General features: G+C 35.8%; 1 protein-coding gene across 1 annotated transcript; it reads left to right on the forward strand.

Annotated features, from left to right (window-relative positions):
- The first annotated feature begins 468 nt into the window (after positions 1–468).
- On the forward strand, positions 469–9,182 carry LOC141606176 (2-alkenal reductase (NADP(+)-dependent)-like). The gene is made up of 5 exons (XM_074425208.1): positions 469–827; positions 7,186–7,372; positions 7,804–7,970; positions 8,333–8,415; positions 8,577–9,182. Exons 1-5 carry the CDS (start codon positions 585–587, stop codon positions 8,953–8,955), a joined length of 1,059 nt encoding a protein of 352 aa, XP_074281309.1. The 5' UTR covers positions 469–584; the 3' UTR covers positions 8,956–9,182.
- The last annotated feature ends 3,933 nt before the right edge of the window (positions 9,183–13,115 follow it).

Here is a 13,115-nt window from a genome sequence, read left to right on the forward strand (position 1 = left end):
ATATATATATATATAAGATAAGATTGTGCATTTCCATTTTTTTTCTCATATCAAAATATAATGACGTGAAATATGAAAAATTAATAAAATATTAATTTAGCATGATTAAGTAAATACAAAAATAAAAACTTTATAAATACCGCACAACGCGGGATCTAAACTAGTATTGAATACAATATTAAAAATGAGATGACGCTATTAAACAGTAACTTTTATAGAACGATAATTGTACATTAGTACCGACTCGAACACAATCCAATTACGTCCTATTATCATCCGATAGTATGAACACTAATCCGTTCACAAAACTACTCTTAGTTAACGTTCACACAATTCGGTCAAAAATGTGAGTTTTGAAATGTCATAGCTTATACTTGTATTATTCACCTACTTCTATTATCAACGTGTGGTCCGTGTCACACCATAAAATCATGCATATAAATACCCCCACTGCCCTACCGTATTAATCACACATTTTTCGTTCAAACTTTTCCAAAAGACCAAAACCTGTACACAAAAACCTGTGAGAGACGGTCTATTACAATCTCCACAATAATCGTACCTCTCCAAGGCTCAAAGTAACAATGGCGGCAGGACAAGAAGTTACGAACAAACAAGTAGTGTTTAAGAACTATGTTGTCGGGTTTCCTAAAGAATCCGACATGGAGATCCGGGATTCCAAAATTACCCTCAAACTTCAAGAAGATTCCAATGATAATACTAGTATTCTTCTTAAGAATCTTTACTTGTCATGTGACCCCTACATGAGAAGTCGTATGACCAAACATGATCGTCCTACTTATGTTGATTCCTTCACTCCCGGAACGGTATATTATACTCCTTCCGTCTCAGTTATTTGTTTACTTTTAATTATAATGATTGTTTATTTGTTTAATGGTGTCGTCGATTATTTTATTTGTCGCTTGAATTGTTAATTCATGATGTTGCTGTTTTATATGGTGAAATTGTTTTCAAGAATTTTTTTTTGTGGGGTTTTAAACTGTAATTTATTTCTTGAATTATCGTGTATTTCTAGGGTTTAATAATCCATCTAAAGTAAATTATAGTATGATTTTCGGGAAATGGAGGGTTAGTTACCGAATCAACAGTTCAGAATAATTTAGGAAATGGAGAGGATTTTAAATCGATTTCTTGTTGTTATTACACATGCAAAAGATGTGTTTGCAATATAAAGACTTTGGCTTTATATGGGAATAACTGTGAATATCTTATTTAAGTTTTGAATCGATTGTTTCATTAAGTTGCATGACCAAACCTGATCGTCCTACTTATGTTGATTCCTTCACCGGAACGGTATACTATACCCCTTCCGTCTCAGTCATTTGTTTACCTTTCATAGTTGAAACTATGAAGAATCACATGTAGGTCACCCAAAATAGAGAAGAGTGATCCAGCTTATAACCTAAGAAAACTTGTAAAGCGGACACTCTCTCCTCCTCGACGGACGCGGCCCAGGCACATGTGCGATTCTAACAGATACCTGCGTTTGTTTTCCTTAATTTCACGTGTTATTGCTTTTCTTAATGAAACAATGATTGTTTATTTGCTTAATTATGTTACCGATTATTTAGTCGCATTGTTAATTGATTATGTTACTCTTTTTGGGGGTTTAATAATCAATGATTTGTTTATCTTTTATTCCGTATGTTTTTTGAGAGAAGTATTTTTATCAAATGTAAATAAACGATTGAGACGAATATGAAGTACTTGTGAATGTCTCATTTTATGATTTTTAATCGATTAATTAAGGTTCATATTGGGCAATGGTTTACTTCCTCCGGTCTCAGTCATTTGTTTACCATTAATTAAAATACCTCTCACAATGAATACAAAGTGTAAACAAATAATTGGGACGGAGGGACTAGTATTTGTTTTGTACCGGAGTTTATAAATGAAGGGTTAAGGGGTAAGGTTGGAATTTTTTGGTTAATTAGCGTTATTAAGCAAAGTAATTAAGTAATTAGCGTTGAATTGAAACTATTTACGTTTATGGTGTCCACGTTATCACTCTTTTTTTTTTTTCCCAATTTTAAACAAAGCCGCTAATCTTCTTAGCGGCTTTCCTTCTTTTTTACTAGACATTCATCTTCCAGGACTCAAAAATTGCGAAAATAACAGCCAAAGCCGCTGATGTTCTTAGCGTCTTCCTCTAATTTTCACGAAAAAAAAAGTAACACCCAAAACCGCTGAAGTTCTTAGCGGCTTTGCTTCTTTTTCACTAGACATTCACCCTCCTCAATCCAGTAGCTACTGGACTCTAAATTTGCAAAAAAAAAAAAAAAACAGCCAAAGCCGCTGATATTCTTAGCGGCTTTGTCTAATTTTCACGAAAAAAAAAAGTAAACCACCTAAGCCGCTAAAGTTCTTAGCGTTTTTACCTGTTTAGTTGAAAAAAAACCTGCAAAGACATATAATGCAATGCCCAAACCTTCACCATGACAAACACGGCTGCAAATTAATTGTATTCTATTCCCACTTTTATCCGGAAAGAGCACGGTACCGATCAAATATAACAAATAAGCTTTTACATATGCATGAAGTTGTTGCTCGGTTGCATCTTGTGCTAGGCCTTGAAAATTTGCTCTTAACCAAGAAAGTTTCAAAGTTTTCCCCTTAAATGCATCATTTGGTGGTCTAATACCTAAGTGATGCTCCAATAACTCAGGCCAAAAGTAATCAGATTTACCAGTTATAAGTAATCCCCCGACCTTTAGACCCAACAAAACATTAACATCTTGCAAAGTGATGGTGGCTTCTCCAACTGTTAAATGAAAAGTGTGGGTTTCTTGTCTCCAACGCTCAACTAATGCAGTTATCATATCAGGACGAGCTACAACATAAGCTAACCTATGAATACCATGAAACTGGGTTCTAATAATGAAATTCTCAACAACTGGGGCTACGGTGAATTTAGATTTGGAATATAGATGATTTTTACATTTTAGCGGCTCGATATCCTTCAAAAAAAATAAACATATAATGTTTTAAAATAAGTTAAACAAGTACATATTTTTTTTTTTAAAGATAATACGTTAAGTAGAACCGAATTACCTCTCCTTCCCAAATAACCGAGCTTCTATGTTCCTTTTGCATTGTGAGAACGTTATCATCTACTGGACCCGACTCCATTTGACCTAAACACATAAAAAAAATAAACATTGTCAAACTCCAAAAAAAATAACATGGTTTTTAATAGTTCAATGTTAAACAATGAAAAAATAACATGATATATTACCCCCTAGATTTATTTGTTGCACATGACCGCTTGTTATGCCCCTCTACATTGCACAAACTACAAGTAACAGTAGACTTGGAAACCTTATCCATTTCATTACGAATTCTTTTAGATACCGGTCTTCCCTTTCCTCTTATCCAAGTATCATTAGGAATCAATTTCTTCTCCGTCCATGTCTTCCAATAACCCTCATCGGCAATAGGTTGAAAGATTGCACGATAACAACCATGATATTCCCCGGAAGAGTATAATGAGTCAACATATTGATCCAGGTCGATTGAAAAAGCACGACATACCGCCATTTTTTTTGATGACGAGGGGGTTGAGTCCCCCCCGGGCCCATGCATTCCCGCACCACCACATGGACCATGTAAGCCACCCCCTTCGGGGGCTGCAGTGGCCAAGTGATCATCGCCCCAGCTCGTAATGAAAGTTTTGCCACTTATTACAAGTACAAGTCATTTCTGTCAATCGTACCGTGTGACTTCTTCCACCACGATTTCCAAGCCTACGACCTTGACTTGTAGTCACTTGATAAAGGCCTTGCTCAAAATCGTGTTCACTAACTTCATGATGGGCGGCAATTTCTTCAATTTCATCAAGTGTGTTAGTTACTTTATCCGACCATTTAAAACCACCTAACAATCTATCCCTTGTCATTTTTCTTCTATCAACGAAATATTTGTTAACTCGGGTAAAAGTGGCTTTTACAAGGGCTTGAATTAGGAGAAATCTTACCCCCTTTAGCACACCATTGAAACATTCAAACATATTTGTTGTCTTCAAACCATATCTTTTACCACCATCATGAGCAAGAGATCACTTACTTGGAGGGATGCTCTCTAACAAAGCTCTAGCATTTGCATTGATCAAACCAATTTTTTCCATACCTAAGTCAAATTTTCTAATTTGGTGTTGCATAGCGGTCTCGGAGAAAATTGATTTCAAATCTGAATTTTTGAACATCTTGTTAATGTTGGATGCATGATGTCGAATACAATACCTAAGAAAAGGGTTTGGCTCTTCCCAACCATTTCCCACTTCATTCATTGATTTTAAGATACCCGGATGACGGTCAGACAAGACACAAAGACCTCTACGCCGTGTCACATAATGTCTTATGCAAGCCAAAAACCAACTCCAATTCTCATAGTCCTCATTCTCAACAATGACAAATGCTAATGGAAAGAGTTGGTTATTTGCATCAACTCCTATTGCAATCAACATAACCCCTTGATATTTGCCATATAGATGAGTGCCATCTATGGTAATAATTGGCCTACAATGAGGGAAGCCTTTGATTGAGGGACCAAATGATCAAAACACTTTATCAAATACTTGGAAATTGGGATCATTAGTTGGCTTATTGACAAAATGGACAGCGGTTCCCAGATTTGCCTCTTTTAAAGCATCTAGGTAACGAGGAAGAAAAGCATAAGACTCCTCCCAGTCTCCATAAAGATCCGCCAACGCTCTTTGTTTAGCCATCCAAGTCTTCCAATAAGAAATCTTGAAGTTGAATTCCTTTGTTATGGATGCCCTTAACAAACTCACCTTAGCCCCCCAATCCTCTTTCACAAGATGCTTAATAACATTGCTAATAAACTCCCCCCTTAAATTTGGATGATTAAGAGATGGTTTCCGAACCACACAAGACGCTTCATGTGGACCTTTGTATGACACAATTGTGAAAACATCCATGGAAATGTTTTTTTACTCGCTCTCAAATACCAACTACAAGCTAAGGGTTGTCTATCACACTTATAAGTCACGGTGTGAGGTCTTGATTCGGTAATTTTATAAACTTGGTTTCTAAGAACGTTGTAGGATGTGACAACTTGTCGCAAAATCTCTTTTCTTGCGAATTCTTGCCCAACAATAAATTCCTCTCCATTCTTAAATGGAGCCACACTTGATTTATACCAACTATTTTCATAAGCAACATCTAAATCATGAACCTTGGTGAATTGGGTGTTAGTACATGTTTGAGAAACAAGGTCAATCATATCATCCTCATCATCACCCAACAACAACATTGCATCCTCCTCTTCAATCACATTTTCAATTTCATCTCCAAAAATATTACCATTAATGGGCGCTTCATCAACATTATTAGTTGACAAAGACAAATACCAATTTGGATCCTCAACTTGACTAAGCATATTTGTGAATGACAAATTAGAGGGTTGTGTAGTTGTTTGAGTTATTTCAAGAGGGATCAACTCAATAAACAAATCCATCGATGCGGCTTTCGATTGACACACACTTGCCCACATAGCTTTCAAACTACGATCATTACTCAAGGATAGTACTTTATAACCTCTTACACTTGGGAATTTCATTTTGATATTAATCTCATATTTTGTTTTACAATTAGTCTTGCTGAAGATGGGTCGGAGCAAGTGACGGGTAATGACACTCACAAAACGGATAGGGGGGACAAGGTGGGGCACCCCCATGTGCTTCCCTCTCTCCTCTATTTGGGTCATTTGTGAGAGTAAATAGTATCCGTCACTCCGGAGTAACGGATATGTGCTGTCTTCAATGAGATTTTATGTTTGTTTTATCTACCTCTAAAGACTCATATATTTCACTCTTGAGCTCATTAAGACTAATAGTACTATTAACAATAACAAAGCTTTCACAACCACCCTTATAACTAATATCTTCACCATTTACCTCTACTTCACCATTCCACCAACAAGTCAATGGATAATTATTTATCTCCATTGTAAATAATCAAACTAAATACAAACTAGAACAACCAAGCTACTAATTTGAACAATCAAAGTAACAAACTAAGCTAAAAACAATTACTAAACCAAGCACAAAATAATTAGTAAATTGGGGAAGAATTACTAAAGTATGCACGAAATTAGTAAATTAGGGTTGAATTATTACCTTTAGATGAATATAGGATGAATTAGGTTGATGGAGAGGAATTAATTGAAAGAAATTTGATAGATTTTGGGTGAGAAATTGGGTTTTTCGACTTATTAGGGTTCCGGGTTTGCCTTAGAACAATTGGGGATTTTTGTGTTCAATAGAATGAATGAGAGATTCCCGTGTTTTTTTTTATATAAACAGCAAAACCGCTATTCTTCTTAGCGGTTTTATGTGTTCATTTTTTTTTCAAAAGTTGACAAAGCCGCTAAGAACATCAGCGGCTTTGGCTGTATTTTTTTTGCAAATTTAGAGTTGAGTAGCTACTGGATTAAGGAGGGTGAGTGTCTAGTGAAAAAAGAAGCAAAGCCGCTAAGAACATTAGCGGTTTTGGGTGTTACTTTTTTTTTGAGTAAAAATTAAAGGAAGCCGCTAAGAATATCATCGGCTTTGTCTGTTATTTTCGCAATTTCTGAGTCTAGTAGCTACTGGATTTTGGAAGATAAATGTCTAGTAAAAAAGAAGGAAAGCCGCTAAGAAGATTAGCGGCTTTGTTGAAAATCTGGGGAAAAAAAATAGTGATGACGTGGACACCATAAACGTAAATAGTTTCAATTCAACACTAATTACCTAATTACTTTGCTTAATAACGCTAATTAACCAAAAAATTCGTAAGGTTGCGGACATTTGTATGTTATTGCAATCGTTGAGGATTGAAAGATATCACTTTTATGGTCTCATTTGCTTCTTTGAGAAATTTGAAGTAGGATCTCGGGATTTATTGAATGTGGAGGATTGAGCTGTTGGTTTAAGGGAGGGTAGTGGTTAACTTGTACATGCATATACATATTTGAACTTATAGATGAACCCATAGAACTAAATATTGGCTATTGTAGCATAAACTCGAAACTTATACATATTGATCTTGATGTGGTTTCAATGTCTAGTTTTGAAACCAAGGATTGTGCTTGCCCTTCTGGAGAATAGTTGAATTTCAGTTAAAAAAAAATGATTTGTTAGATGATTGTGTTTATGAATGTATGCAGCCTATTACGGGTTATGGGGTGTCCAAAGTGCTGGAATCCCGTGATCCAAAGTACCAGAAAGATGACCTCGTATGGGGATTTACTGGATGGGAAGAGTACACTCTTATCACATCACCGCAGCAGGCACAAATGTTTTTCAAAATTGAGCACAAGGACGTTCCTCTTTCGTATTACACAGGGATTCTAGGTACTTTTACTTGCTCTTTTGTGTGTTATGATTTGATGTTTATGCAAGAAACCTGAAATTCCTAAAGAAATAGGCACGCTCTATAAAAATATTTGGTCAATGGTTTTTCTTCTACCTTCTTTGTGGGGTAAAGACGAGGCCTTTCTAATGTATTCCAGTAACTTCTAGTTAACAACATAGAATTTATTTGTAGTTGTTTATAGTTGAGGATCATTTGTCCTTTATTCCTTTTTAATTTGTTCAATAATATTCATATATTCCGATAAAATGAAATTACAAGCGTGTAAGGATGTTGTGTACATGTCTGCAAAAACAGATCCAAGGGAAGGTGGCAGTCTTGCTTCTCTGTACGTTTACTATATTATTACTACTGTACCCTTCTGTTATCACCAAACAATAATTTTATATCTTTGGCTTATGCCGCTCCGTAGGCATGTCCGGTATGACGGCCTATGCTGGTTTTTATGAGGTTGGGGCACCTAAAGAGGGAGACCGAGTGTTTGTGTCTGCTGCATCTGGGGCAGTCGGGCAGCTGGTTGGACAGTTTGCAAAATTAGCTGGTTGCTATGTTGTTGGAAGCGCTGGTAGCAAAGAGAAGGTATTTTACGTACTCACCATGCATTATTGTACCTATGACCTGCCGCTTAAGCTTGTGAAGTGAAGTGAATTGTTAATTGACTATGCTGCTATTCAAGTGTTTCCATTTCGAGTGGCAAAAAAAGATGTCTTTACGCTTCTAATTGAGTCAAAGACCCATTTTTCCTTGGTACCGCTTTATGATGGAACAAAGCGAAATTGCACTTTAAATCTTATTCTCAACCCGATTTTCTTCGTGGGTCATCCCGTGTCCCGTTTCTGCCATTTGCAGGAGACCTTGAGGCATTTGGGTATTGATTTTTTAGTTATGTTGCTATTTAAGATTGTTCATCTGATTTTCATTTCCATTATGTTTGGGCTTAGGTTGATCTATTGAAAAACAAATTTGGATTTGACGAGGCCTTCAACTACAAGGAAGAGGAAGATTTGGATGCAGCATTAAGGAAGTAAGATCCTCTTTATTTTGTAGTTGTATAGGTTAATTTTCTGAATGCCCACCATAGACATACATACACAATTCCAGAAGTGAATAGGAAAATAAAATAGACACCTGCCTTTTTAGGTTCAGTTTTAGGTTCCAGTGACTGACTAGATTTGATTTGCTTAGGTGTTTCCCTGAGGGCATCGACATTTATTTCGAGAATGTTGGAGGAAAGATGCTTAATGCTGTTTTGGTGAATATGAGACTCCATGGTCGTATTCCAGTGTGTGGAATGATCTCACAGTACAATCTCGTGGAGCCGGAAGGTGTCCACAATCTGTTTTGCCTGATTACAAAACGTATCCGAATGGAGGGATTCCTGGTCTTGGATTACTACCATCTTTACCAAAAGTACCTGGAAATAATCTTACCACACATCAAGGAGGGCAAGATTTCATATGTGGAAGACGTTGTTGAAGGTTTAGATAGTGCTCCTTCGGCTTTGCTTGGTCTTTTCTCGGGCAAAAATGTTGGCAAGCAACTCATTGTCGTAGCTCGGGAGTAACCTACTAGGAAGTTTGCTGTTTTTGTGAGTATACAAATGTCATTTGAGGGCATTCTTTCTCTTTTTTTTCTTTGGTGTTTGGAACAGTGATGCAACTTTAGATTATTGTACGATGAACTCTAATGCGTTGGAGCATGTTTTGAATAAATTTATATTTGTATTGGTGTACCTTTCAAGTGTGATGTCTAACGTATGTATGCTCTGAGAGTAATGCAAATGTTCCGATTTCTGTGTAGCAAATTTTGAGTACATTTAAATTTTGTTTCTCCGTTCCCCTTCTGCAAATTACCGATCTTAGATCATATGTAGTTCCATATACTGTCTTTCCTTCCGCTGGATCCCTTAGACCACCTATGGTGGGAACCTTTGAAGCATTAAGTAATATGTTAACATGGAGTTGGTCAGCATGTTCGAGATTTGTAAATAAAACATTCTTACCGAGTTTGTTCAAGATTTGAAAATACGTTGTGTTAGTCCTGGATTTGAATCTCGTCAACATGAAAATCGCATTTGTAGTTTCCTATACACACACAAAAAAAAATTGAAAATAAGCTCTCATTTACAAGTTTGGATGAGTTTTTGTGTGAGCCTAAATACCTATTTTGTCCTTTTGGGCCCAAGTACATGGAGATTAGTAGGTTAGGGAAGAGTTGGCGGGTTGGGTCTTTGTTTAATTTGAATTTAAGTTATTCGTATGTATATTTTTTTTGCTAAGCCGAATGGATTGGCGGTTCTAATTAGATGAAATTTCAACCGACTCGATCCGTTTTTTTAAGGTCAAGAGCCGAAAATCTTGACTTGCGACCCGTCCGGCCTTAACTCGAAATTCCTCTTTAATTTAGGGTTGAAATCGACATGTTTAGTCAAAAATAAAGCAAGACTTTTATTAAAATATTTAGATATTATATTTAAAAAAATTACTTAAAAATTATTATTCGAATAATTATATTTCTATAGCCAATTTAATTATTCGAACAAATAATAATTAAATTTATATAATTTTTATAGCCTTTAACAATAAAATTATTATTCGAATAACTTAATTTCTATAATTCTTTCAATATAATTGATGTAAGTATTGATTACGATTAAAATGTTAGTATTAAATATGCCTATATTTGACCCGACCTATATTCTTACCCAACATGTATAGCCCGACCTGTCTGACAGGTGTACGTCTAATAGATAATCTTGTCAATAAACAGTTATATCCTGGTGGTATAACAAAGTGGATGATTTATTTTTATCTACCAAATGATGATCTTTTTTCTTGGAAAATGGCCTTTAAAAGTAAGAAAATAAACAAAATGATGTTAAATAAAACTTATACAATAAAATGGTATTGAGAAGAAACACGTTATTTTACATAGCCTATTTTCTTTCCACGTGATTTAAGCCATGTGGCATGTTTTTTTCCGAATCCCATTTCACTATTTTTTTTTAGGGGCTAAATAAATTTTATATAACTTTATTTTAACAATATTTTATTTTTCAATATTATGATCATTATATCAAAGTGAAAAATTGTTAGTCGGCTACGAACCCATAGTAAGTACAACCACATAGGAGGTTGATTAGGATCAAATTTGTAATAATAAGAATAATAGTTAGAACAAGAAGTTGTAAGCTAGAACTTTTATTAAGAACAAGAGTTAAGGGAATTTTTATGTGAAGTGTTTTTTGTTCAACTTAGCTTGTGTTTGTAAGGTCACAAGCCTCTCTATTTATACTACTTTCATTAAGTTACATGATAAGTATGCAACATACACTTTGCACACCTTGATGTTATACTTAGCACATCTAGATGTTACACCTAGAACTTTTATTTTGCTTACACCTATTTTACATGACACCTACATGATACCTACATGACACCTAGATTACATGATTAGTACAACCTATTTATTTATTTACATTTGTCTTGATTCCTCTATCTCCAAAAGAGGGCGGCATTCACATTGAGTTGTCACTTTCATCAGAATCACTTTCTTCACTTCTGGATATATATTCATCGACATATATTTTTAGACCTGGAATATATTTTTTAATCATACGTGGATGTCCATCAACTCTGAACCTTGGGTGGTCATGATGACTGCTGGGCCAGTAGTACTGGCTATGAAAGTCATGTAGCGTTTCTCTGATTTCTTGAACAAAATTTTGAGGGTACGTGTCTGTATGATGCCAATTTGCTGTGAGTAAGCAGAATAACCTTCCATCAACGGTAGACTCTTTCACTCCATTAAGGGTTGCTAGTTCACATGTTCGTCTGTGGAAATGCTTTTCTTTAGATGATGATCCTTTATAACCTGCCATGACTTGAGTGTCTTATCTTCGATGTACTTGGTTTTCATCGCCTTCTTGAATTTGGAAGATAGTGATTTTGAAGGTGATAAATATTGTATGGCCTTCCTTTTCCCGAATACTTTTTTGCCACCAATTGAGATTTTGAAACAATGTTAACCATTTGTACAATAGTTTGTAATGAGGCTTCCTTCTGGTTAAAAGACATTTTGCCAAATACTGTAACATTGGACCTTTCTCTATGAGCACCCCAATAGTATTTTTCATAATGTCTTTAGGTTGATAGTGGTGAGGAATGGATACGTCGGATGGAAAGGTAGACCAAGAAGGGGGCCTTGATCTAATCCATATATATGGACGTACAAGATGAAGAGTTTATGAAGAGTTTTAATGCCCCTGGTCGTCAGGACCCTTTTGAGGAGATTTTCTTGTAAAGCTTGAGGCATATGACTTACCAAAGATTTTAGTGACTCCTTTCCTGTTTCTGCTAGATTAATCATATAAATCATAGGGATGATTGATGAAATTTGACGTTGAGTTCTTGATAAGAAGTCTGGAAGGAAATTATCTTTCCCTTTTACGTGCTTGACTTCAAACTTCCACTGAGAAAACCAACTTGCCCATCGGAGTAACTGTGCTTGGGGGGAGAGTCTTTTGTTTAAATTGTATCATTTTTGGAAATGATGACATGTCCATTTCTATGAAAAAATGTTGCCCGATACGATGAAACTCGAATTTTTTAATACCTCTTTTAACGACAAGAATCTCTTTGTAAGTAGATTGGTAGTGTTTCTCGCCTTCTTTGAACGCTCCGCTCTTGTAGCCACATATTTGTCTATTTCCTTTCTCACCTTTTCAAGTAGGACAGCACCCCAATAACAATCACTTGCATATGTCTGTAGAATTCTTTTTCCTTTTGAAGGGATTGTTAATGCTGGGAGAGTTTTTGTAATGGCCTTCAACTCCCTTATTGCCCAATGTGATGGTGGGAGAATACTTGGTTTGTCATATTTATTTGGGAAAATGTAGATTTTTGCATTTGGGGAAGGCTGAAAGGGATAAGTTGAAATAATATCATTTTGTGGTTCTGCCTTACAGGCTTCTATGAGACAAAGATCAAACATGAAAAATTGGTCGGTAATACCTTCATCATAGTCAGAGTCTTGATTTGACTCCTCAGATGAATCCTCCCCAGGTTCCATCCCCATTGCCAAAATGGTGTCATCCGTTGGTTCATCGTCAAGGGAGAAGATGGACTCAACATCGGCATCATCAATATCTTCAATTTGTGCTAAATATCCCATAAGATTATCTCTTTTCTTTTTGTTTAGGCAATCCTTTGCATAATGCCCTTTCTTTTTGCAAATATAGCAACGATCTGATTTCTTGAACCCTCTCTGTTTTTTCTTTCTGAAAAATTTCCATAGTTTATTTCCAGATAATCGTGGGAATCTTTTCTTCCATTTCTTTTTCTAACCCATGTTTTTTCTTCCCTCTGAGGATGTACATCCCCATTTTTTAGGTTTGCACTTGATGGAGAGTTCTGGGTGATCACACGCTTTTCCTAGAAGTTTTCCTTGTTCTTGTAGTTGCTTGAAAAATTTCTGATGGTTACATAGTTTTTCAAGAGCTGCAAGTGATGTTTGATAGAGTTCTCCTAGTGTAGCAGTATTCAGGGGTATGTTTTTGAGGGAGAACTGCGTAGCGGTTTTATTTATTAATGGCTCTGGAAGGGAATTTAAATAAGCTTGTTTGAGATTTACATCATCCATTCCTCCAAGAGCATAAAACCGCTTGGACATTCTTTCATAATGTCGTTCAAGATCTTTTTGCATGAATGAACAACATTTCATACT

Source organism: Silene latifolia, chromosome 10 (genome assembly GCF_048544455.1).
Source record: "Silene latifolia isolate original U9 population chromosome 10, ASM4854445v1, whole genome shotgun sequence".
Taxonomy (NCBI): domain Eukaryota; kingdom Viridiplantae; phylum Streptophyta; class Magnoliopsida; order Caryophyllales; family Caryophyllaceae; genus Silene; species Silene latifolia.